Raw genomic sequence first — 26,391 nt, 5'->3', positions numbered from 1 at the left:
AAAGATACGTTAATAGAAAATGACTCAAGTAAAAGTGAAAGTCACCCAGTAAAATACTACTTGAGTAAAAGTCTAAAAGTATTTGGTTTTAAATATACATATGTATCAAAAGTAAATGGAATTGCCAAAAAAAAAATCATTACAAATTCCTTATATTAAGCAAACTAGACAGCACCATGTTCTTAATTACGGATGGCCTGGGGTTCGCTCCAACACTCAGACATCATTTACAAACGAAGCATGTGTGTGTATAGTGAGTCCTCCAGATCAGAGGCAGTAGGGATGACCAGGGATGTTCTCTGTTTAGTGAGTCCACCAGATCAGAGGCAGTAGGGATGACCAGGGATGTTCTCTGTTTAGTGAGTCCACCAGATCAGAGGCAGTAGGGATGACCAGGGATGTTCTCTGTTTAGTGAGTCCACCAGATCAGAGGCAGTAGGGATGACCAGGGATATTCTCTGTTTAGTGAGTCCTCCAGATCAGAGGCTGTAGGGATGACCAGGGATGTTCTCTGTTTAGTGAGTCCACCAGATCAGAGGCAGTAGGGATGACCAGGGATGTTCTCTGTTGAGTGAGTCCACCAGATCAGAGGCAGTAGGGATGACCAGGGATGTTCTCTGTTTAGTGAGTCCACCAGATCAGAGGCAGTAGGGATGACCAGGGATGTTCTCTGTTTAGTGAGTCCTCCAGATCAGAGGCAGTAGGGATGACCAGGGATGTTCTCTGTTTAGTGAGTCCACCAGATCAGAGGCAGTAGGGATGACCAGGGATGTTCTCTGTTGAGTGAGTCCACCAGATCAGAGGCAGTAGGGATGACCAGGGATGTTCTCTGTTTAGTGAGTCCACCAGATCAGAGGCAGTAGGGATGACCAGGGATGTTCTCTGTTTAGTGAGTCCACCAGATCAGAGGCAGTAGGGATGACCAGGGATGTTCTCTGTTTAGTGAGTCCACCAGATCAGAGGCAGTAGGGATGACTAGGGATGTTCTTTTGATAAGTGCGTGAATTGGACCATTTTCCTGTCCTGCTAATCATTCAAAATGTAATGAGTACTTTTGGGTGTCAGGAAAAATGTATCGAGTAAAAGGCACATTATTTTCTTTAGGAATGTAGAGAAGTAAAAGTAGTCAGAGAATAGTAAAGTACAGATACCCCAAAAAACGACTTAAGTAGTACCTTAAAGTATTTTTTACTTAAGTACTATACAGCACTGATCAAATCTACACGCAGAAAACGAACCCGCAAACAAACAAAAGGTATACCATATTATGAACGGATAAAGATGGGATCTGTTGATGTAGCAGACTGCTTTCCTCTACAAACAAGGGAACATGAAGAGACATATATGAATGGCATATAATGTATAATGAACTAAGCAAACACAAGCAGAGAAATGAAGGACCTAGAGAAAAATCCGACCACAACATATATTCAATCAAGTTTTAAAAAAGTTACGGATTAAATATTTATACGTCCATGTTCGCTCGGTTGGCCTGTGCATTTTAATTCGGGGGAATGATATCTGAATGCATGCAGCTTCCTGACCCGGCTCCCTGACCCGGCTCCCTGACCCGGCTCCCTGACCCGGCTCCCAGACCCGGCTCCCTGACCGGCTCCCAGACCGGCTCCCAGACCCGGCTCCCAGACCCGGCTCCCTGACCGGCTCCCTGACCCGGCACCCAGACCCGGCACCCAGACCCGGCACCCAGACCCGGCTCCCTGACCGGCTCCCAGACCCGGCTCCCAGACCCGGCTCCCAGACCCGGCTCCCAGACCCGGCTCACGACACCAAACAGTAACGCTAAGGAACCATCAGGGAGTCATAAAGTGGTGTTCATTTATTGTGTAACAACGCGAGTCCTGAATGAATCAATATTTAATGTCACGCATCGTGGTACTGGCTGGTCGGCTAGGTCCACTTTGCCTTTCGGACCGACGACGAAAACCTCACCATACCTACTGATTCCCGAAATACACATATACAGTTCCACACACAGAAATGGCCATGAGTCTGCAGAACATACACAGCTACATGCTTCATTAGCGTGGGAAATGAAAATGAATGGGTGTAACGCCCATGTGATGAAAAGGATGCAGAAAGGGAGACCGTGTGCCCCCGGAAACACGGCCGAGCGACGCACACACGCGTGTCATTAACGTGTCATTAAAACATGCCCCTGGGAAAGGTCAGTTGGCACCGCGGGAGGCTGATGGATGGGGGCTCGGCGGCGACGCCAAAGTCAAGTGACCTTTCCACCGCCCCGATCCAGAACTTTTTTTTTCCCCCTCCGGAGGTGGCAAGATGGGCCTCGACAGCAAATCAATCTTGAAGCTTGAGGACACGGAGGACAGTTGTAAATGAAAATAAGAGGGGGAAGATCTAGGTACAACACCATACCACAGATTTAGGCCTTACTAATAACACACAGGCTGCCTAAAATGGTGGCCTATTAAATGATGTCTCCATTAAGATTGGTTGACAGGGGAGGGGAGGGGGGGGTGTGTAATGTGAATGTTTGATAAAGTGAGTGACTAATTCATTCGGGATTTCCTGGCTGCCGCTCTCTGTACCCACTTTGCCACTGAATCACAGGCGATTAATTATGCAAACTACACAGAGGCCCAGTTCTGATCCAATTTAAATATCCAAACCTTTGCTTTGCCCCCCACGTAATGGGTTTGAAGTCCCTGCACAGGGAGTGTAAACCATTTGTTTCCCCAACCAACCCAACTAGCCCCAGACCCAGAAAAGCAGTATTAAATGCATGTCCTACTGGAAACTTTACCAGTAAACTACCAGAATGTTGGTATCTTTCAACGATTTTATGTAATCTAATCACCAAGATATCTAGTGGCCCTTTTGGGTCTTTCAGATTATCATAGGTGTCTGTAATTATCTCTGTTCTTCTTTGTGGCCTTATCACATGTGAAATATATCAAATCATTCAAATAGAATGAGAAAGCAGTAAAACATTATCTTAGTGAATACCACTGGTGTTTAATATGAGGGTTTCAGTATTGACATAACCTTTATATATACACTGCTCAAAAAAATAAAGGGAACACTTAAACAACACAATGTAACTCCAAGTCAATCACACTTCTGTGAAATCAAACTGTCCACTTAGGAAGCAACACTGATTGACAATACATTTCACATGCTGTTGTGCAAATGGAATAGACAAAAGGTGGAAATTATAGGCAATTAGTAAGACACCCCCAAAAAAGGAATGGTTCTGCAGGTGGTGACCACACACCACTTCTCAGTTCCTATGCTTCCTGGCTGATGTTTTGGTCACTTTTGAATGCTGGCGGTGCTTTCACTCTAGTGGTAGCATGAGACGGAGTCTACAACCCACACAAGTGGCTCAGGTAGTGCAGCTCATCCAGGATGGCACATCAATGCGAGCTGTGGCAAAAAGGTTTGCTGTGTCTGTCAGCGTAGTGTCCAGAGCATGGAGGCGCTACCAGGAGACAGGCCAGTACATCAGGAGACGTGGAGGAGGCCGTAGGAGGGCAACAACCCAGCAGCAGGACCGCTACCTCCGCCTTTGTGCAAGGAGGTGCACTGCCAGAGCCCTGCAAAATGACCTCCAGCAGGCCACAAATGTGCATGTGTCTGCTCAAACGGTCAGAAACAGACTCCATGAGGGTGGTATGAGGGCCCGACGTCCACAGGTGGGGGTTGTGCTTACAGCCCAACACCGTGCAGGACGTTTGGCATTTGCCAGAGAACACCAAGATTGGCAAATTCGCCACTGGCGCCCTGTCCTCTTCACAGATGAAAGCAGGTTCACACTGAGCACATGAGTACATGTGACAGACGTGACAGAGTCTGGAGATGCCGTGGAGAACGTTCTGCTGCCTGCAAGATCCTCCAGCATGACCGGTTTGGCGATGGGTCAGTCATGGTGTGGGGTGGCATTTCTTTGTGGGGCCGCACAGCCCTCATGTGCTCGCCAGAGGTAGCCTGACTGCCAATAGGTACCGAGATGAGATCCTCAGACCCCTTGTGAGACCATATGCTGACACATGCACATTTGTGGCCTGCTGGAGGTCATTTTGCAGGGCTCTGGCAGTGCACCTCCTTGCACAAAGGCGGAGGTAGCGGTCCTGCTGCTGGGTTGTTGCCCTCCTACGGCCTCCTCCACGTCTCCTGATGTACTGGCCTGTCTCCTGGTAGCGCCTCCATGCTCTGGACACTACGCTAACAGACACAGCAAACCTTTTTGCCACAGCTCACATTGATGTGCCATCCTGGATGAACTGCACTACTTGAGCCACTTGTGTGGGTTGTAGACTCCGTCTCATGCTACCACTAGAGTGAGAGCACCGCCAGCATTCAAAAGTGACCAAAACATCAGCCAGGAAGCATAGGAACTGAGAAGTGGTCTGTGGTCACCACCTGCAGAATCACTCCTTTTTTGGGGGTGTCTTGCTAATTGCCTATAATTTCCACCTTTTGTCTATTCCATTTGCACAACAGCATGTGAAATGTATTGTCAATCAGTGTTGCTTCCTAAGTGGACAGTTTGATTTCACAGAAGTGTGATTGACTTGGAGTTACATTGTGTTGTTTAAGTGTTCCCTTTATTTTTTTGAGCAGTGTATATATATTTTTTTTGAAACTTTTATTTATTTTACGATGTAAATATGCAAATGTTGTGAATGTTTTGCAGTCAAAACAGTTTTGAAAAAAGTCAATAGTTGGACAATTTAGATCGCCATAGATTTTCTGTTTTCTACCAAAATTACTAAAGATTCTGGTAACTTTGATAAATTACCCGGTAGCTTTGCAATCCTACTCACAGTGTGGTAAGGGAATGTTCCCTATGACTCAGAGTAAACGTGTCCCTCCAACTTCAAGGGGATGTACAGGAAGTTTGAGAACATGCTGTTAGTCAGCATTCTGATACACATATTTCTATGATGCAGAAAAGCACCTGTTTTTAAAAACGCACCTCGCCCTAACTGTGAACCTCCAATATCTCACCCTAAATGCGGCCCTGCAGAGTTGGACCCGTTACCCTAACCGTGCCGCTTGCTTACTCTAACAGCAACCTTATCCCCGACACTAAATTCCAAAACGAATACTATTACCTTATTTGGAAGATTGAGCCCAGCGCTGGCCTAACAACCCCTGACTGTGTAGCCCTGTCACTACCCAATCGGTTGTCATGACACTTACTGTTGTCCGCCGTTTCCCGTGCCCCTATCTCCCGCTCTCTGAGTGCGTCTGCCTCCTCCTTCCTCCTTGCCTCCTCCTTCCTGAGATCGTCCAGTTGTGTCTGTAGGTCGTCAGAGACCCGCTGCAGGTCACGAAGCTGGGCCTGCGGAGTTTAAATCAAAATGGGAGACATCAACCAAACACAACATTACAACGCATCACATTTATTACATAACTACTTTACCAAATAAAAGTTAGATGGTATATCTTTGGCAAAGCTTTATGGTCAAGCATGACAACCTTTCTGTGTATGTTTTGCTGTATTAAAGAGGAAAAGAGTGGGGGGGGCAAAAATGTGTTGTATAGAAGTCATGGACGTGATGAAGTGGGTGCAAATGTACAACTCCTTAAATTGTATCTCATTCATTTAGAGAGTGGGGCCTGAATGGATTTAATGATGAATCTCAAGTAGTGGAGCCTCCTATTCAGTTATGTTTCTCTCTTTCTGTATTCACAGCAGCAGCTCTGCTGTAAAAGCAGAGAGGCCTACACAATGGACTATTTAAAATCACCAGCGCCAGGCTGTGTTGCCGTGGCACCGAAATGACACTGAATGACAGAGAAGCGTAGACTATCATCACTCTCTGTAATAGTCCAATTAATGAACAAAATGTGTGTGTGTGTGTGTGTGAATATTACTTTCAAATATCCCCTCTGAGAGTTTCTCATAATGCAATGATGAATTCTAGAGCTGTGGTTACGATAGGGATGACTAGCTTTCTGGGGCATGTTACTTCCTTATCCACATTCAGCAGCCAGAGTGATTTATGGAGTCCATTTTGAGTTAGCCTGAGTATACCTGCTCCAATGTATAGCACTGTCTGGGTAAACAAGTGCCTCCAGACTACATGATCAACTTAAAGCCTAAACAACTAGCCTAAGTGCTAACATGCTAGCATGACTAGCTACCATCAGCGACACAAGAATAAAAAAACTATATTATATGGTGGCAAACTTTGATGGCAGATTTACAAAAAGTGGGAATGTCCTTCATTCTATTTTACTGCATGTATTGTCATTTAATCTATTCAATCTTTTGTAAATCAAAACAGAAACATAATACAAAACGTCCTTCATCCAGTACGCTGGAAGGAACTGTTTGACTCAACATGAAAAAAGATGTGCACAATTCCAATAGGATATACATTATTCCAGTAATGTCTCTAACAGGTCTGGTGTTCTTCTAACAGTTTCCCCTCGGGATAGGTTCCCTTGGGGTCATTGTGTAAGGTTCCTAGGACTAGCCCCTAAAGCACTCTGCCATATCAACAGAGACACATTCAGAACACAGGATCAAAAACTGCAGTAGGGGCAGGGGAGGGTTGTACAAGCCTGGATCTGTCAATCACCTACACACAGAAACAGAACATTGACCCGAAATATTCAACAAAACGTGCCCTGGGTATAAGAAGCCTAGCAGCTGGCAATCAGAGGACGGTGTCTGTGTGCGCAGATGTGTTGCGACTGAGTCGGCTGACTATTCCGCGTCATCGTAGTCGGCTGACTTCCGCGCCATCGTAGTCGGCTGACTATTCCGCGTCATCGTAGTCGGCCGACTATTCCGCGTCATCGTAGTCGGCCGACTATTCCGCGTCATCGTAGTCGGCCGACTATTCCGCGCCATCGTAGTCGGCTGACTATTCCGCGCCATCGTAGTCGGCTGACTATTCCGCGTCATCGTAGTCGGCTGACTATTCCGCGTCATCGTAGTCGGCTGACTATTCCGCGTCATCGTAGTCGGCTGACTATTCCGCGCCATCGTAGTCGGCTGACTATTCCGCGTCATCGTAGTCGGCTGACTATTCCGCGTCATCGTAGTCGGCTGACTATTCCGCGCCATCGTAGTCGGCCGACTATTCCGCGCCATCGTAGTCGGCTGACTATTCCGCGTCATCGTAGTCGGCTGACTATTCCGCGCCATCGTAGTCGGCTGACTATTCCGCGCCATCGTAGTCGGCTGACTATTCCGCGCCATCGTAGTCGGCTGACTATTCCGCGTCATCGTAGTCGGCTGACTATTCCGCGTCATCGTAGTCGGCTGACTATTCCGCGTCATCGTAGTCGGCTGACTATTCCGCGTCATCGTAGTCGGCTGACTATTCCGCGCCATCGTAGTCGGCTGACTATTCCGCGTCATCGTAGTCGGCTGACTATTCCGCGTCATCGTAGTCGGCTGACTATTCCGCGTCATCGTAGTCGGCTGACTATTCCGCGTCAGTTTAGTCGGCTGACTATTCCGGGTCACCGTAGTCGGTTGTCTATTCCGGGTCACCGTAGTCGGTTGTCTATTCCGCGTCACCGTAGTCGGCCGACTATTCCGCGTCATCGTAGTCGGCCGACTATTCCGCGTCATCGTAGTCGGCCGACTATTCCGCGTCATCGTAGTCGGCCGACTATTCCGCGTCATCGTAGTCGGCCGACTATTCCGCGTCATCGTAGTCGGCCGACTATTCCGCGTCATCGTAGTCGGCCGACTATTCCGCGTCATCGTAGTCGGCCGACTATTCCGCGTCATCGTAGTCGGCCGACTATTCCGCGTCATCGTAGTCGGCCGACTATTCCGCGTCATCGTAGTCGGCCGACTATTCCGCGTCATCGTAATCGGCTGACTATTCCGCGTCATCGTAGTCGGCTGACTATTCCGTGTCATCGTAGTCGTCTGACTGTTCCGTGTCATCGTAATCGGCTGACTATTCCGCGTCATCGTAATCGGCTGACTATTCCGCGTCATCGTAGTCGGCTGACTATTCTGTGTCATCGTAGTCGTCTGACTGTTCCGTGTCATCGTAGTCAGCTAAGTATGGTGGAGGTGAGTGATTATGGATGGCTGTAGTAGTGGTGGTGGTACTATGCATGGCAGCTGTTATAATATTGTGGTAGTAGTTAGGCATGTACATACATTAGGGTAGGTGCTAGTTAAACAGTAACCATAGCAACACACGGCATGGTTGCAACATGTATTCTGGTATCAACTATTTGTCTAGGAGACATGGAGGATTGGGCAGGCTAGGAACACACTGATTTCCCTGGGTGACAGTCAGACAGGGAGCCAGTGTATATTACCACTGTTATCTACCTGTTTCTCCCGCCAGGTGAGGACGCCTTCCTCGATCAGCTGCTGCTTGAGCCTCAGCCCCTCACCCAGGACCCTCATCTGGCCCTCCACCTCCGCTCGCTCCCTCTGTCCCAGATTCCTGGAAGAAAGGAAAGGCGGCCGTCATTACTGAGAAAACCCACCCGTCTGCTGTCTCCATGGACACCTCCCATCCCCGTCTAACAGTGACGCCACGGGCAAATTCTGGAGGGCTCACAGTGTACTCACCCAGTCCAAATGGGAAAATAACTGGATACATGATGGCTAGAGGAGGATTCTGTGGAAGAGCAGATATCTCTTTTGCCCGAGATATAATAGAGGGAAGGAGGTTGTGAGGTCAAAAATTAGGTATAATATTTTTGTTTGTAGTTTTGAGGCATATGGCATAAATAAATTCAATTAAACCTATATTGGTGCTTGTGTTTGCCAAAGGTGTACCCGCGTGCTAGCCGTGGCAATGAACATCAATGCAATTAGGGGTGTTTTACTAATTGAGGTCTAGCTAAATAATATGCTTCTGAAAAAATGTACGCACACGTCGAAATATATTTAAGAAATGCTTGAAAGGGGGAAAAAAAACTATTATTTAAGTGGAATTAAAGCCCTTCGTTGTTTTGACACCAAATCCGAAGTGTTGTTTAGACATTTGGAAAGAACCAATTATCCAGAGGAAAATATCCACACCGTCTCAATTTAACTGAGGCTGCTGCTGTTATTATCCGTTCTAGATCTATTTGGTTAAAAAGCACAACAAGATGGCAAAACAAGAAGCCAATGAGGTGGTGCCTCTGTATCTGCCTATATTGAACTCTTGTCATCCATGACGTATTCACGTTGAGGGGAGAGTGGCTAAAGGAATCGTATGATGTCAATACAGCTCTCAGTCTTCGAGCACAGTGACAACACGCCCCCTGGTGATAACGTTCAGTATAAGAAGGTCCACTGGTTATCACTGTCACGTAGGCCCAACAGGCTCTGATCTCGTAACATATGTCTACGGAACGGTTAGGACAACAGGAACATTTATTAAGCTATTCGTATCAAAACATCCTTTCTGAAACGCATATCATATCAATTTCAAACAGGTGCACAATTGTGGTGTCGGATGGCATGCCAATGGGAACACATTCCAGCTCCAAATGATCCCAGTCCACCACAGCAACTGATTTAGGGCTAGACCTGGGTACTCTGAGCTAGACCTGGGGAACCAGGGGTGGGTACTCTGAGCTAGACCTGGGGAACCAGGGGTGGGTACTCTGAGCTAGGCCTGGGGAACCAGGGGTGGGTACTCTGAGCTAGGCCTGGGGAACCAGGGGTGGGTACTCTGAGCTAGACCTGGGGAACCAGGGGTGGGTACTCTGAGCTAGGCCTGGGGAACCAGGGGTGTGTACTCTGAGCTAGGCCTGGGTACTCTGAGCTAGACCTGGGGAACCAGGGGTGGGTACTCTGAGCTAGACCTGGGGAACCAGGGGTGTGTACTCTGAGCTAGACCTGGGGAACCAGGGGTGTGTACTCTGAGCTAGGCCTGGGGAACCAGGGGTGTGTACTCTGAGCTAGGCCTGGGTACTCTGAGCTAGGCCTGGGTACTCTGAGCTAGACCTGGGGAACCAGGGGTGGGTACTCTGAGCTAGACCTGGGGAACCAGGGGTGGGTACTCTGAGCTAGACCTGGGGAACCAGGGGTGGGTACTCTGAGCTAGACCTGGGGAACCAGGGGTGGGTACTCTGAGCTAGACCTGGGGAACCAGGGGTGGGTACTCTGAGCTAGGCCTGGGGAACCAGGGGTGGGTACTCTGAGCTAGACCTGGGGAACCAGGGGTGGGTACTCTGAGCTAGACCTGGGGAACCAGGGGTGGGTACTCTGAGCTAGACCTGGGGAACCAGGGGTGGGTACTCTGAGCTAGACCTGGGGAACCAGGGGTGGGTACTCTGAGCTAGACCCGGGGAACCAGAGTACTCTGAGATAGACCTGGGGAACCAGGGGTGGGTACTCTGAGCTAGACCTGGGGAACCAGAGTACTCTGAGCTAGGCCGGGGGAACCAGGGGTGGGTACTCTGAGCTAGGCCGGGGGAACCAGAGTACTCTGAGCTAGGCCGGGGGAACCAGGGGTGGGTACTCTGAGCTAGACCCGGGGAACCAGAGTACTCTGAGCTAGACCTGGGGAACCAGGGGTGTGTACTCTGAGCTAGACCTGGGGAACCAGGGGTGGGTACTCTGAGCTAGGCCTGGGGAACCAGGGGTGGGTACTCTGAGCTAGGCCTGGGGAACCAGGGGTGGGTACTCTGAGCTAGGCCTGGGGAACCAGGGGTGGGTACTCTGAGCTAGGCCTGGGGAACCAGGGGTGGGTACTCTGAGCTAGGCCTGGGGAACCAGGGGTGGGTACTCTGAGCTAGGCCTGGGGAACCAGGGGTGGGTACTCTGAGCTAGGCCTGGGGAACCAGGGGTGGGTACTCTGAGCTAGGCCTGGGGAACCAGGGGTGGGTACTCTGAGCTAGGCCTGGGGAACCAGGGGTGGGTACTCTGAGCTAGACCTGGGGAACCAGGGGTGGGTACTCTGAGCTAGACCTGGGGAACCAGGGGTGGGTACTCTGAGCTAGACCTGGGGAACCAGGGGTGGGTACTCTGAGCTAGACCTGGGGAACCAGGGGTGTGGACTCTGAGCTATCAGATAAGAGCCAGATGAAAAGAAAACAAGCAGGTGTCCCCCCCGCTGGACTAAAGGTGTATGATTTTAGAAGTACGGACTCCCAGTCCAACTGACCTGCATGTGTTTTGGCAAGGCGTTTGACTCCTGTACTCATCTGAAGCATCACAGCAGTCTGGAGGGAAGAACGGTAAAAAAGGATTTACACACCGGGCAAATCAATGAGGTACACAAGAACAAGAGATCTCAACAAAGACAAGAGTGCCATATTGACCTCTGAAACTTCTCTTGTGCGTTCTTATTGATCGTTGAAATGTAGCCTTTTAAAAATCCCAACCTGCTGATGCCTACAGCCATGTTCAGCACCTGACAAAATAACTACTTCTTAGCTAGGTCGGATTTCATTCCGAGACTTGCCAGGGAGCGACCAGAGGCCACGAGAGCGGTCACAGTTGGAAATTCCTCAATTACGCTGGTATCCCATTGGTTGAGCAGTAGCTAGAGCGCCAGAGCCCGACACGGTTAAAAGCTCTCGCCGAGCCGAGAGGACAAACGACCAACTCTAAGTGGCTCCATTCAAGGCGGGAGGATGAGAAGGTAAAACGCTGCCGGAGTCAGACACTAACCACTCCCTCCCTTAGTTCCTTCTTTTTCTCCATTGCCTGCCGCTGCAGCGTGCCTTCACAAACAGCCAGGAAAGCCTGTGACGGGGAGGGGGCAGCGATAACGGGAAACATTCCATTTTTTTGAAAGCATTGCAGCGCTCAGAGACAAGAGGGACAAAAATGATCTAATTAAAGGATTTACGGCAGCAGGCTTCACACGCCATGGGAGAGAGAGGAGAGAGAGACTTGAGGATGAAGATAGAATGCTGTTCAAGGGAGAGGGGAGGGGGGGAGACGTAGAGGGGGAGAGGGAGGGGGGGGGCTTGAGGATGAAGACAGAATGCTGTTCAAGGAGACAAGGTAGAGGGGGAGAGGGAGGGGGGGGGCTTGAGGATGAAGACAGAATGCTGTTCAAGGGAGAGGGGGGGAGACGTAGAGTGGGAGAGGGGGGGGGCTTGAGGATGAAGACAGAATGCTGCTCAAGGGGGAGGGGGGGAGACGTAGAGGGGGAGAGGGGGGGGGGCTTGATGATGAAGACAGAATGCTGCTCAAGGGAGGGGGGGGAGACGTAGAGGGGGAGAGGGGGGGGGGGCTTGATGATGAAGACAGAATGCTGCTCAAGGGGGAGGGGGGGAGACGTAGAGGGGGAGAGGGGGGGGGGCTTGAGGATGAAGACAGAATGCTGCTCAAGGGGGAGGGGAGGAGCCGTAGAGGGGGAGAGGGGGGGGGGGCTTGAGGATGAAGACAGAATGCTGCTCAAGGAGACAAGGTAAAGGGGGAGACGTAGAGGGGGAGACGTAGGGGGGGGGGGCTTGAGGATAAAGACAGAATGCTGTTCAAGGAGACAAGGTAGAGGGGGAGGGGGGGGGGGGGGGCTTGAGGATAAAGACAGAATGCTGTTCAAGGAGACAAGGTAGAGGGGGAGACGGGGAGGGGGGGGGGGGCTTGAGGATGAAGACAGAATGCTGTTCAAGGAGACAAGGTAGAGGGGGAGACGTAGAGGGGGAGGGGGGGGGGGCTTGAGAATGAAGACAGAATGCTGTTCAAGGGAGAGGGGGAGACGTAGAGGGGGAGAGGAGGGGGGTCTTGTTTACTGTTTTGCCTCTTTATCTCAGTTTGTTTCCTCAACTAAAGGGAAAGGCAGTGGGTATAACAACTTCCAAGATGTCAATCTTTTGACAGCATTCAAAAATGTGTTCTCAAAGAGAAGAGCCAACCAGTGGGACATCACTGAGACAGTGTTCTTCCTACTGGAGTGGAGCTCACTCCCACCGTAGTCACAGCTGACGTTTGTTGTCTAGTTTAAACAACAGTGTGGGAATCATAACGCATAGCAATATGAAGCCGTTCAGCAGCAGTCCGTAGCCTCAATGTGACGGATCAAAGGATTATTGTAAATAACTAAGCCTTGGTCTTAGAACTACCTAATCAACATTTACACAAGAGCATGACTGGCTTAATAAAGGTAGTAAAGCTGTAACAAATGGATTCAACATGCATATAGTCTAATCTGGTTGAGGATAATACATTACAGTAGAGTACAGTACATTACAGTAGAGTACAGTACATTACAGTAGAGTACAGTACATTACAGTAGAGTACATTACAGTGCAGAACATTACAGTACAGTGCAGTGCATTACAGTGCCGTACATTACAGTACAGTACAGTGCATTACAGTGCCGTACATTACAGTACAGTACAGTGCATTACAGTACATTACTGTACAGTACAGTTCAGTATATTACAGTACAGTACACTACAATTTTCTAGCCATGCACAATAGGGAAAACTTTACCGCAGATGCCATCATTGACACGTGAAGATGGTATGTAGTGAGAGCGGTAGCCGAGGTTGGTGCAGTAGAATCGGCCATTAGGACAGGCTGCAGTGCCTAAAGAGGACAAGTTCAAAGGTTAGTCTGTGATGACCGCATTTCACTAAACTTGTGCATTTGACATTAAAACTTGAATGGGTTGTGAAGGAAAATACATGCACTTCCACAATCACTCTTAGGGTGGCAGTGTCCAGCAAATAATCACATGGATGTTTAATTTCTGGGACCAGACCAAATTTGCAGGGGCAGATGGTTAGATGGGTCGCACTTAATGTGTTCATTAACAACAAACTTCCAAGCCTACTTTTTAATTACATTATAATAAGGCGATACAGATTTAATTGAATGTTTAAATGTTTTTAGTTTTTTTTTAAGTTATACAAATCTGAAGAAGTGAAAAGTTGTATTTAAACAATTTAACAATTAGGCAAAAAAAATGTTTTAAATAATGTCCTACAGTTCCGATAAAGCGATAATCCTCTCGGATTATGGTGGAGCTATGCCTCTTTTAGCCTCCCCAAGAATATCCTGATTAGGTCGCTAGGTGATCTGAGCTTGCTATAATGTTTCAACAAGAGAGTCTACTTTTTAATCTTAAAAAATATATATAATAATAGTTTCGCACTTTTCCAAAAATGAAATTCGTTAAACATTTAATAAAAATATGTCTGGCCTAAAGATTCACTCTATTCCTCATCACCCACTCTAACAATATATTCCGTCATTGTGCCAGTAGATTAATTTAGTACAGAGGTGTCAAACACACGGACCGGGTCCAATCTGGCCGGCGACGGCCAGAGTTGAAAAATAAAGGGGGGGGGATGGGGCGGAAACAAACGGAATATTCCTTAAAATGACACAAACATACATTCAAACAATTTGTTGACCCTGTCAGGATCGATAATAATCCCTAAAATACAGGGCCTTCCGAAAGTATTCACACCCCTTGACTTTTTCCACATTTTGTTGTGTTACCGCCTGAATTTAAATTGGATTAAATTGATATGTTTAGTCCCTTGCCTAAACACAATACCCCATTATGTCAATGTGGAATTAAGTTTTTCGAAAAAATATATATATATAAAATTAAAAGCTGAGATGTCTTGAGTCAGTAAGTATTCAACCCATTTGTTATGGAAAAGCCTAAATAAGTTCAGGAGTAAAAATGTGCTTACCAAGTCACATAATAAGTTGCATGGATTCTCTGTGCAATACTAGTGTTTAACATGATTTTTGAATGACTACCTCATCTCTGTACCCCAATTATCTGTAAGGTCCCTCAGTCGAGCAGTGAATTTAAAACACAGATTCAACCACAAAGGCCAGCAATGTTTTCCAATGCCTTACAAAGAAGGGCACCTATTGGTAGATGGGTAAAAATCTAAAAAGCATACCTTGAATATCCCTTTGATTATGGTGAAGTTACTAATTACACTGTGGATGGTGTATCAATACACCCAGTTACTACAAAGATTCAGGCGTCCTTCTTAACTTAGTTGCTGGAAAGAAAGGAAACTGCTCAGGGATTTCAACATGAGGCCAATGGTGACTTTAAAACAGTTTAATGGCTGTGATAGGAGAAAACTGAGGACGGGTCAACAACATTGTAGTTACTCTACAATACTAACCTAATTGACAAGAGTGAAAAGAAGAAATCCTGTACAGAATAAAATAATATTCCAGAACATGCATCCTGTTTGCAACAAGGCACTAAAGTAATACTGAAAAAAATGTGGCAAAGCAATTAACTTTTTGTCTTGAATACAAAGTGTTATGTTTGGGGCAAATCCAATACAACACAGTGATGAGTACCACTCTCCATATGTTCAAGCATAGTGCTGGCTGCATCATGTTATGGGTATGCTTGTAGTCATTAAGGACTGAGGAGTTTTCCAGGATAAAATATAAACGTAATGGAGCTAAGCACAGGTAAAATCCTAGACGAAAACCTGGTTCAGTCTGCTTTCCAAAGGATTCTGGGAGACGAATTCACTTTTCAGCAGGACAACAATCTCTAAACACAAGGCCAAATCTACACTGGACTTGCTTACCATGAAGACAGAGAATGTCCTTGAGTGGCAGTTACAGTTTTGACTTAAATCAGCTTGAAAATCTATAGCAAGACCTGAAAAAGGTTGTCTATCGATGATCGAATGCAGCCCCCGGGGCAACAAAAAAAAATTGTTTGACACCCCTGATTTTATTTTTCGCTTGCAACCTAGTTCCTTGAGTTCAAAGAAACTCAGGAGAACTTGAAATCTCAGAAAGTGTGAATATATTATATTATTTATACATTAACATAAACTAAATCAAAACCAGGGATTGTCAAGAATCAGTAGAGCTGTTATCTAGTCAATGTAAGAGCACTGCTTGTCTCCCTACACTCTTTGTGCTCCCTGTTCATGTATACCTGACGTATACACACACTTAGACCCTTCTCTATCACTATACCAGACAGGTAAATCATGGTTTAACCACCTACTTACCATGGGTAACTTACCACCTCGAAACAAGGACTTCAATTACATTATAAAGTCAACCCATTGAAATATCTGAAAGTCATTGATTGTACCAAACTTTTGATTATTTGATTAGTTCGTATAACTGGCCAGCAATCAATCACCCACTTACCTTACATGTCCTACAATACAGCGATTTGGCTACATGCCTACAGAACGTCTTGAAGATGATCTGTGTGACGGAGTCATTCTACCAGTTCACTTTTTTTGCTTCATCTATATACTGTACCTGTGATCTGAAAGGTGACTTCAGGTGTACAAAAGTTATTCTACTCATCATCATGGCAATGTGAAGTATAGCCTATGTCTGCACAATGACACCTGTCTACAGCTGTAACCCCTCTTTGCAGGAGTTGATCAAAGTTGCCCTTAACTGTTGGTCCAGGATCAGAAAAATCATTATCCTCCTAATGGTTAAAGTTAGGACTTGCCTGATCTGGGCCCGTATTCATAAAGTGTCTCAGAGTAGGACTGATCTAGGATCAGTTTAACATTTTATTGTCATAATGGATTAAGATTACATGGAAAGATGGGACCTGATCCTAGACCAGCACTTCTACTCTGAGACCCTTTATGAATACAGGCCCGGATCTTCTGTTTGAAGTTAGGGGCAACCTATACCTCGAGCCTCTTTACCTGGTTCATCTGATCCATCCACACAGTCGCAGTAGTCATCATTCACCTGGTCAAAAGGGATCATTTTGGACCCATCGATACATAGGAAGGATTTTCTTTCTCTATAAAACCTCTTATCTGTTAAAAGGGAGAGAGCAAGGGGGAAAAAATCAAAACAAACGTCATGTGTGTGTTGTGTTGACATTCTTGACTTACAAACTTGGTTTGTCTAGTGGTTAACACATCTGCTTACAGACCACCCATGTCTCCCCAATGACGGGGAATCAAAATGCCAACCCTTCTGACACTTTATGTTAATCAGACCTTCCTCTCTCATTCCACACTGTCTTAATCATCATTTGTTTACAGTCTCATAATGGTATTGACTTTACAGCTCATTTTGGAGTCGGCGGTAGGTTAGAGAGATGGGTCACATAACGAGGGGGTTGCCGGTTCAAATATCCCAGGGCTGACACAATGTCCATGCAAATAAAAAATAAAGTTGTATTCTACTCTATTCTAAAAGCATTCAACACATTACTACATGTTACAGTAGCCTATAGCCAGGCTGAATGTGTGATTCAATGACAGGTGCATTTCGCCCGCAATAACATCCGCTAAATGTGTATGTGACCAATAAAATGTCATTTGATTTGTTGACAGTCACAACACTTGGAGAAAGTAAAGGATAATTCAAATGTTGTGATATTGTCAAACTAATTAGATAGCTATCGTTAGCTAGTTCAACTAGTTCAGTAGGCCTAGTTTGGTAAAACATGCTAGTATTGTAAAGATATGCTAAGAGGCTGCTTTGTTTACTAGCTAATCCAGGCTATGTAGCTAATCTTGCAACAGTATATTTGTTTACTTCGGGAAAGACTTACACGATAAAGAAATTCCTCTGATCTTCCTCGAGTCTACACAAATGGACCAAAGAACCACAGCAATGATAATATGACAATGTCCGAGGGAACAGTTTGTGAACATTACTCTCTTTACAGGCTGCAAAGCAGTTAAAATGCTCTTTACACTCAAATACTAGCTAGCTAGTTTAACATTTTCCAGTGAACTATCAGCGCTTCCTGAAACATGGTCATGTGATGTGACATGTGCATGGATTTTACCGTCTACGTTTCAAAATAAAAGCCCAACTGTAAAATTAGAATATTTTAAAAGTAGCATTAATATATTTAACACAGACAAAATATGTTTGTAATCAAGCAATATAAACGTAATAAAATTTGTAGACAGTCTGTTATAGATTGACTGATAGCTATCTAATCAATTGACTGTGTAATTGACAAATTATTATTCAAATTTTACAAGTAAGTTATGAACAAATTCTTATTTTCAATGACTGCTTAGGAACAGTGGGTTTAGTTGCCTGATCAGGATGACAGAGTTTTACCTTGTCAGCTCGGGGATTTGAACTTGCAACCTTTCAGTTACTACGTTAATCATAGTAACGGAAAATCTAGTCCAGCACTCTAACCACTAGGCTACACTGCCACCTCAAAAGAACTTGACATTATCCATTGACTGTTGATCTGCTTTGTGGAGACTGGCTGATAGCTATTTGTGTTAAATCTCTGACTGTCTCACAAAAAAAAGCATATGACAAACAACATACGACAAGTAATTTTAAGCTTTTAAAACTAATTTATAAAAAAAATATGATGATGTTAGTCACGGAACAATGAGGAGTTATATAAGTATTACATTCCATCCAGTACACCAGAGGTAAATACTCTAAATACTCTACAGTCTATCTATCTATATCTATATCTATATCTATCTATCTATCTATCTATTATTTCCTTAAATGAACTGTAATTCAATAATATCTTTGAAAATTAAACGTGTTACGTTTATATTTTTGTTCTGTATACATAGAGCCATGGCTTCATGGAACTCTTTTCCACATCAAGTAATTTACGCAAGCAGTCAAATCAGATTGAAAAAAAGAGTGAGGACTGTGAAGAGTCACACACACACAGGTAGAAACACGCATACAAACACACAGCATTCACACTGTACACACACGTACATCTGGATTGTGGGTTGTATTAGAGTAGTGGCCTGAGAGCACACACTTAATGCTTTGTGAAATCTGTTGTAAAATATATATTACTGCCTTAATTTTTGCTGGACCCCAGGAAGAGTAGCTGCTGCCTAGGCAGGAACTAATGGGGATCCTTAATAAAACCCCAGGAAGAGTAGCTGCTGCCTAGGCAGGAACTAATGTGGATCCTTAATAAAACCCCAGGAAGAGTAGCTGCTGCCTTGACAGGAACTCATGGGGATCCATAATAAACCCCAGGAAGAGTAGCTGCTGCCTTGGCAGGAACTAATGGATTTAGTTTTTTAAATAGTGAATTATTGATATGAATGTATGTTGTTGTGTTGTTATGTTATGTTAGAATTTGCCATTGAAGGTAGTATAATGACAATTACACTTGCTACAAGCTGCAGGTTCTGGAATTCGACATGGAGAGCATCAGGTTCCGGAACTCGACGTGGAGAGCGTCAGGTTCCGGAACTCGATATGGAGAGCATCAGGTTCTGGAACTCGACATGGAGAGCATCAGGTTCTGGAACTCGATATGGAGAGCATCAGGTTCTGGAACTCGACGTGGAGAGCATCAGGTTCTGGAACTCGATATGGAGAGCATCAGGTTCCGGAACTCGACATGGAGAGCATCAGGTTCTGGAACTCGACATGGAGAGCATCAGGTTCCGGAACTCGATGTGGAGAGCATCAGGTTCCGGAACTCGATGTGGAGAGCATCAGGTTCCGGAACTCGATGTGGAGAGCATCAGGTTCCGGAACACGATTTGGAAAGCAGGTTCTGTGTCCAACTTTGATTAGTTTCAGAATTCATTCGTTTTTTATGCATAGAATAGGCCAAATGTTGGGATATTTTTTTAATTATGCTTGATTGCAAAATATAACTGGAATATACAACCGTGAAAGAACTTCATATAATTCGAAGCCTCAGCAGGTCTGCTGATATTTCTCATGATTATACAACAAAGTATACAACAAACCTTTCATTTGATGTGTTTTATTTATTAAGACACAAACTTTACAAAATGTACAGTTTCAAAAAATATATTGGAATTGTAAGACACTGTGAATTTTTTTAAGACATATGTGATAACATTATTTGCATAATCACCTCCCCAATAGTACTTTCAATCAGACAACCTGTAAAAGAAGTTACATAGCAGTTTGATAAATAGTCGAACTGTTTTGTTTTTTTGGCATTTTATCTATGTGTGTTATGTTGCTTGAACCTACATTATTTCTCATGATTTATACGAGAGTATATGCCGGTGTTACATAGGGAGTCTTTACTCTGCAGGTAGGAGAGGTCTCGCATCATGCCCGGGAAAGAATAGTCCAACGGCGGGCGAAATGGGAAAACTGGCATCAGTCCGGACGTCACATACGGTGACATGAAATTAGGTATGCCACCACCTGCAGTTGAGTAGGCCAGACGCAAAGGATTAATACCAAAGCGAGGACTCAGCCCGTACATACTTTCGCCTCCGGCAGGTGTTGGCGTGGTTTGCAATGGGGAAAAAGCAGACTTGGTACCCAGAGCCCCCAATGCTACCCCTGGAATTCCAAAATTAGGCCTTGGTTCATTTGAGTGAACAGACAGAGATAGACCGACGCTATCCGAGTTGCATTTGTTCTCTTTGGAGCTTAGAACTAGTTCAATAGCCTTCACGATGTCCCCTTTGCAAGTTTTCACCACCGATTCCAAAGTACCCCGTTTGTGATGGGGGAATATTTTGGCCATGACCTCGGTGGGGTCCCGGTCCTTTGACGCGCAACCGGGCTCGGTAATCTCAAGTGAAGGATAGTCCTTGGGCCGCTCGGACTCGCTGCCCGACTCGAGGTCCGAGGATGACAGAGACCTTGGGCTCTCTGTGTGGTCTGACAGCTGGTCAAAAGCAGCCGACTGACTGCCACTCTCCTTGTCGAAGACCGCCTGTTTTTTCTCTTGATTAGGAGAGGTATTGATCTTTCCCAATGGAGGGGACAGTGGTGCGGTGTGAGGCGCATAGAACGTTCGGCCCATGAATCCGTTGCTTAGGTTGTACTTGGTCAGTTTGTCATCTGAAAATATAAATAATAACGGAATTAGATTAGATATATGTGATAGGACGTTATGTCTAATTTTTCAAGCTGTATGCATTTTCTATAGGTTTCTGATTTAAACGCTGCGTAAAACGCCTCATTGGTCAGATATCATTCCACAAATAATTAGTTAATCTAAGTCGATTTGCACGTATGAAATACCTTGTTTAAGACTATAAATTCAAGCATTTTTTTAAAACAGTTTGAACAATAATTGCAGGTGGGACTTTTCCACTGTAAAGGGCCTATCTCAATGTAGGCTAAGTCAAATTAAGCATCAAACGGCCATACTAACCAAATGAATCAAATTGACCAAAAACATTGTTTTCAAATCGACTCTCAATACCAACAGGTAACGTTGGACTAACTCACCGTCTTTTTGGTCCTCAGTTCCAAAAACATCATAACTAGATATACTTGGCACGGTGTTTCCAGATCGCTGTACCCCAGATGCCATGGTCAGTCCGGTCTCCCCCGCCCCGGAGCCGGTGTACATGAACTGGAGCTCCCGGGCCTCGCTCTCCTCCTGCGCCTGTTGTCTCCTGAGTGCCACCTGTGCAGCCATCACCCGCTGCCTCTCCGCTATCAGGGTGCACTTTGCGCACACGCAGTCTCTCCAACGACAGAAGCGCTTGTGGCCTTTCAGAGCGGACACCACGCCGTGGTTCCTGCACCGTGCGCATTTCGGGGTTCGGGGGTAGCCCCTTTCCATCGACGGTTTACAGGCAGCAGCTCGGAGAAAGAGAGGCGGAGGGCGCAGAAGGGAAGCGGGCATCTGTAAGCCCCCGACGGTGAGTGGAGAGGAGCTATGCCCACCCAAGCTGAGCGGTCTAATGCTGCCTTCCATTCCACGTGGAGACGTAAACCAGGTCTCCAGAAAGTCCAGTGTAGTTTAGAAGTCAGTCAATGTCTGTGTACTGTCTTCTTCCAACTGACTCTGCCACTCTAAACTCTTGCGCTTAAAAGTTGTTCACCTCCATGTGGTTTGTCTTGAAATAATGCACCGCGGTCACACCCCTTTCTCTTCCTAGCCCTCATGAATATGCGCCCAGGGTGAAGAGCGGTCTAGTAGGTTTGACTAAGCTCATTCATTGGAGCTATTGTCAAGAACAATGGCAAGGTCTATCATCTTAAATTATATAAAAATTTACAAAAAACTTTTTTTTGGCACGTGCCTTTATTGACCGTATATCTGTAATGGATATCTGGATATTGTATCAGATAAATAATGATTATAAAAAAATATGTGCTTATAGGTTTTGGGTATAATTTATTATACTATATCATTATATATTATACATTTTAATTGAAAATATAATGTGGTTTAGCATTGTGAACACAAAGTCAGGTCATTCAGTGTAGTTGTGGTATGTGTTGATTTATGTAAAAATTCAGAAATACTGTATTTTCATAAAAGACGAATAATCCTCCAGACTACTTTTTCTTCTATTTTACAATTATTTACCCTTCTGGAAAATTTATTGAGGAGGAAAATAGTCTAAACACGAATATTATGCTGCAAACTTGACCAATACATATTCCTTATGGATATGTTCGTACAGTACAGTTACTATTGTATAATATATCAGATTAACAGGTGTTGTACTTATACAAGCATCTTATTCCCCAATGAGTTTTGATTGTACCTAATAATTCTCCTAGGCTAAAACGAATGCTTCTACAGCGTTTCATCAAAGTGGGTAATTACATGTTTAAAACTAGATGTGTGGACACAATTCAGGCCAAATACCTTATTCAAATGTCCTTCCTAAAAGTTTTATAAAAATTTATGTTTGATATTGTAATAAAGTTTACAGTCAATATTTAGCCTACTATTATTGCTTGTCTTTGCTATTAGCGATCAGCTTCATGCAGATGTGTGAAAGAGGACAGTACATTTAATACACTAATGTAAATGGCCATTGCTTGCAACAACCCCCTCCTTTTCTCCATCTCTCCATCCATCCATCCATCCATCCATCCATCCATCCATCCATCTCTCCATCCATCCATCCATCCATCCATCCATCTCTCCATCCATCCATCCATCTCTCCATCCATCCATCCATCCATCCATCCATCCATCCATCCATCCATCTCTCCATCCATCCATCCATCTCTCCATTCATCCATCCATCCATCCATCCATCTCTCCATCCATCCATCCATCCATCTCTCCATTCATCCATCCATCCATCCATCTCTCCATCCATCCATCCATCCATCTCTCCATCCATCCATCCATCTCTCCATCTCTCCATCCATCCATCCATCTCTCCATCCATCCATCCATCCATCTCTCCATCCATCCATCCATCCATCCATCCATCCATCCATCTCTCCATCCATCCATCCATCTCTCCATCCACCCATCCATCCATCCATCCATCCATCTCTCCATCCATCCATCCATCCATCCATCCATCCATCCATCCATCTCTCCATCCATCCATCCATCCATCCATCCATCCATCCATCCATCCATCCATCTCTCCATCCATCCATCTCTCCATCCATCCATCTCTCCATCTCTCCATCTCTCCATCTCTCCATCCATCTCTCCATCCATCCATCTCTCCATCTCTCCATCCATCCATCTCTCCATCCATCCATCCATCCATCCATCTAACCATCCATCCATCCATCCATCCATCCATCCATCCATCCATCTCTCCATCCATCCATCTCTCCATCCATCCATCTCTCCATCCATCCATCTCTCCATCTCTCCATCCATCCATCTCTCCATCCATCCATCCATCCATCCATCCATCCATCTCTCCATCCATCCATCCATCCATCCATCTCTCCATCCATCAATCTCTCCATCCATCCATCCATCCATCCATCCATCCATCCATCCATCTCTCCATTCGTCCATCTCTCCATCCATCCATCCATCCATCCATCTCTCCATCCATCCATCCATCCATCCATCCATCCATCCATCTCTCCATCCATCCATCTCTCCATCCGTCCATCTCTCCATCCGTCCATCTTTCCATCCAACCATCTCTCCCTCCATCCATCCATCCATCCATCCATCTCTCCATCCGTCCATCTCTCCATCCGTCCATCTCTCCATCCAACCATCTCTCCATCCATCCATCCATCCATCTCTCCATCCAACCATCTCTCCATCCATCCACCCATCCATCCATCTCTCCATCCATCCATCCATCCGTCCATCTCTCCATCCATCCATCCATCCGTCCATCTCTCCATCCATCCATCTCTCCATCCATCCATCCATCCATCCATCTCTCCATCCATCCATCTCTCCATCCATCCATCTCTCCATCCATCCATCTCTCCATCCATCCATCCATCCATCCATCCATCTCTCCATCCATCCATCTCTCCATCCATCTCTCCATCCATCCATCTCTCCATCCATCTCTCCATCCATCCATCTCTCCATCCATCTCTCCATCCATCCATCTCTCCATCCATCTCTCCATCCATCCATCTCTCCATCCATCCATCTCTCCATCCATCTCTCCATCCATCCATCTCTCCATCCATCTCTCCATCCATCCATCTCTCCATCCATCCATCTCTCCATCCATCCATCTCTCCATCCATCCATCTCTCCATCCATCCATCTCTCCATCCATCCATCCATCCATCTCTCCATCCATCCATCTCTCCATCCATCTCTCCATCCATCCATCTCTCCATCCATCTCTCCATCCATCCAACTCTCCATCCATCTCTCCATCCATCCATCTCTCCATCCATCCATCTCTCCATCCATCCATCCATCCATCCATCCATCCATCCATCTCTCCATCCATCCATCCATCCATCCATCCATCCATCCATCCATCTCTCCATCCATCCATCCATCCATCCATCCATCTCTCCATCCATCCATCCATCCGTCCATCTCTCCATCCATCCATCCATCCGTCCATCTCTCCATCCATCCATCTCTCCATCCATCCATCCATCCATCTCTCCATCCATCCATCTCTCCATCCATCCATCCATCCGTCCATCTCTCCATCCATCCATCTCTCCATCCATCCATCCATCCGTCCATCTCTCCATCCATCCATCCATCCGTCCATCTCTCCATCCATCCATCTCTCCATCCATCCATCCATCCATCCATCCATCTCTCCATCCATCCATCTCTCCATCCATCCATCCATCCGTCCATCTCTCCATCCATCCATCTCTCCATCCATCCATCCATCCGTCCATCTCTCCATCCATCCATCTCTCCATCCATCCATCCATCCATCCGTCCATCTCTCCATCCATCCATCTCTCCATCCATCTCTCCATCCATCCATCCATCAATCCATCCATCCATCTCTCCATCCATCCATCTCTCCATCCATCCATCCATCCGTCCATCTCTCCATCCATCCATCTCTCCATCCATCCATCCATCCATCCATCCATCCATCCATCCATCTCTCCATCCATCCATCTCTCCATCCATCTCTCCATCCATCCATCTCTCCATCCATCCATCTCTCCATCCATCCATCTCTCCATCCATCCATCTCTCCATCCATCCATCTCTCCATCCATCCATCTCTCCATCCATCCATCCATCCATCTCTCCATCCATCCATCTCTCCATCCATCCATCCATCCATCCATCCATCTCTCCATCCATCCATCTCTCCATCCATCCATCCATCCATCCATCCATCTCTCCATCCATCCATCTCTCCATCCATCCATCCATCCATCCATCCATCCATCCATCTCTCCATCTCTCCATCCATCCATCCATCCATCTCTCCATCCATCCATCCATCTCTCCATCCATCCATCCATCCATCTCTCCATCCATCCATCCATCTCTCCATCCATCCATCCATCTCTCCATCCATCCATCTCTCCATCTCTCCATCCATCCATCCATCCATCTCTCCATCCATCCATCCATCCATCTCTCCATCCATCCATCCATCTCTCCATCCATCCATCCATCCATCCATCCATCTCTCCATACATCCATCCATCCATCCATCCATCCATCTCTCCATCCATCCATCCATCTCTCCATCCATCCATCCATCCATCTCTCCATCCATCCATCCATCTCTCCATCCATCCATCCATCCATCCATCCATCCATCCATCCATCTCTCCATCTCTCCATCCATCCATCTCTCCATCCATCCATCCATCCATCCATCCATCCATCTCTCCATCCATCCATCTCTCCATCCATCCATCCATCCATCCATCTCTCCATCTCTCCATCCATCCATCCATCCATCTCTCCATCCATCCATCCATCTCTCCATCCATCCATCCATCCATCTCTCCATCCATCCATCCATCTCTCCATCCATCCATCCATCTCTCCATCCATCCATCTCTCCATCCATCCATCCATCTCTCCATCCATCCATCCATCTCTCCATCCATCCATCCATCTCTCCATCCATCCATCCATCCATCCATCCATCCATCCATCTCTCCATCCATCCATCTCTCCATCCATCCATCTCTCCATCCATCCATCCATCTCTCCATCCATCCATCTCTCCATCCATCCATCCATCCATCCATCTCTCCATCCATCCATCCATCCATCCATCCATCCATCTCTCCATCTCTCCATCCATCCATCCATCCATCCATCCATCCATCTCTCCATCCATCCATCCATCCATCCATCTCTCCATCCATCCATCCATCCATCCATCCATCTCTCCATCTCTCCATCCATC

At 46.1% G+C, this 26,391-nt stretch overlaps 2 protein-coding genes across 6 annotated transcripts in view; both read right to left on the bottom strand.

Moving 5' to 3' along the window:
* Positions 1-17,646, bottom strand: part of LOC129865935 (glucosidase 2 subunit beta-like) — a 316,514-nt gene extending 298,868 nt beyond the window's left edge. For 2 of the 5 annotated variants that reach the window (XM_055939023.1, XM_055939025.1), the window contains exons 1-6: positions 17,424-17,645; positions 16,561-16,677; positions 13,367-13,462; positions 11,082-11,139; positions 8,303-8,420; positions 5,188-5,329 (exon numbers count right to left, since the gene is read on the bottom strand). In XM_055939023.1, the coding sequence (XP_055794998.1) occupies positions 5,188-5,329; positions 8,303-8,420; positions 11,082-11,139; positions 13,367-13,462; positions 16,561-16,677; positions 17,424-17,526 (634 nt within the window). In that variant the 5' untranslated portion in view covers positions 17,527-17,645. Of the gene's footprint in view, positions 1-5,187; positions 5,330-8,302; positions 8,421-11,081; positions 11,140-13,366; positions 13,463-16,560; positions 16,678-17,423 lie in introns of all 5 variants that reach the window. The other 3 variants (XM_055939021.1, XM_055939024.1, XM_055939022.1) reach the window with 2 other exon arrangements.
* Positions 17,647-19,433: 1,787 nt separating this feature from the next.
* Positions 19,434-21,809, bottom strand: LOC129864853 (doublesex- and mab-3-related transcription factor A1-like). The gene is made up of 2 exons (XM_055937137.1): positions 21,062-21,809; positions 19,434-20,668 (listed from the first exon to the last, which is right to left on the bottom strand). The coding sequence occupies exons 1-2, from the start codon at positions 21,534-21,536 to the stop codon at positions 19,842-19,844; spliced, it is 1,302 nt and encodes a 433-aa protein (XP_055793112.1). The 5' UTR covers positions 21,537-21,809; the 3' UTR covers positions 19,434-19,841.
* Positions 21,810-26,391: the final 4,582 nt, after the last annotated feature.

Source organism: Salvelinus fontinalis, chromosome 11, assembly GCF_029448725.1.
Source record: "Salvelinus fontinalis isolate EN_2023a chromosome 11, ASM2944872v1, whole genome shotgun sequence".
Lineage (NCBI taxonomy): Eukaryota > Metazoa > Chordata > Actinopteri > Salmoniformes > Salmonidae > Salvelinus > Salvelinus fontinalis.
Note: the sequence above shows the minus strand (reverse complement) of the source record. Positions and strands in the feature narration are given on the sequence as shown.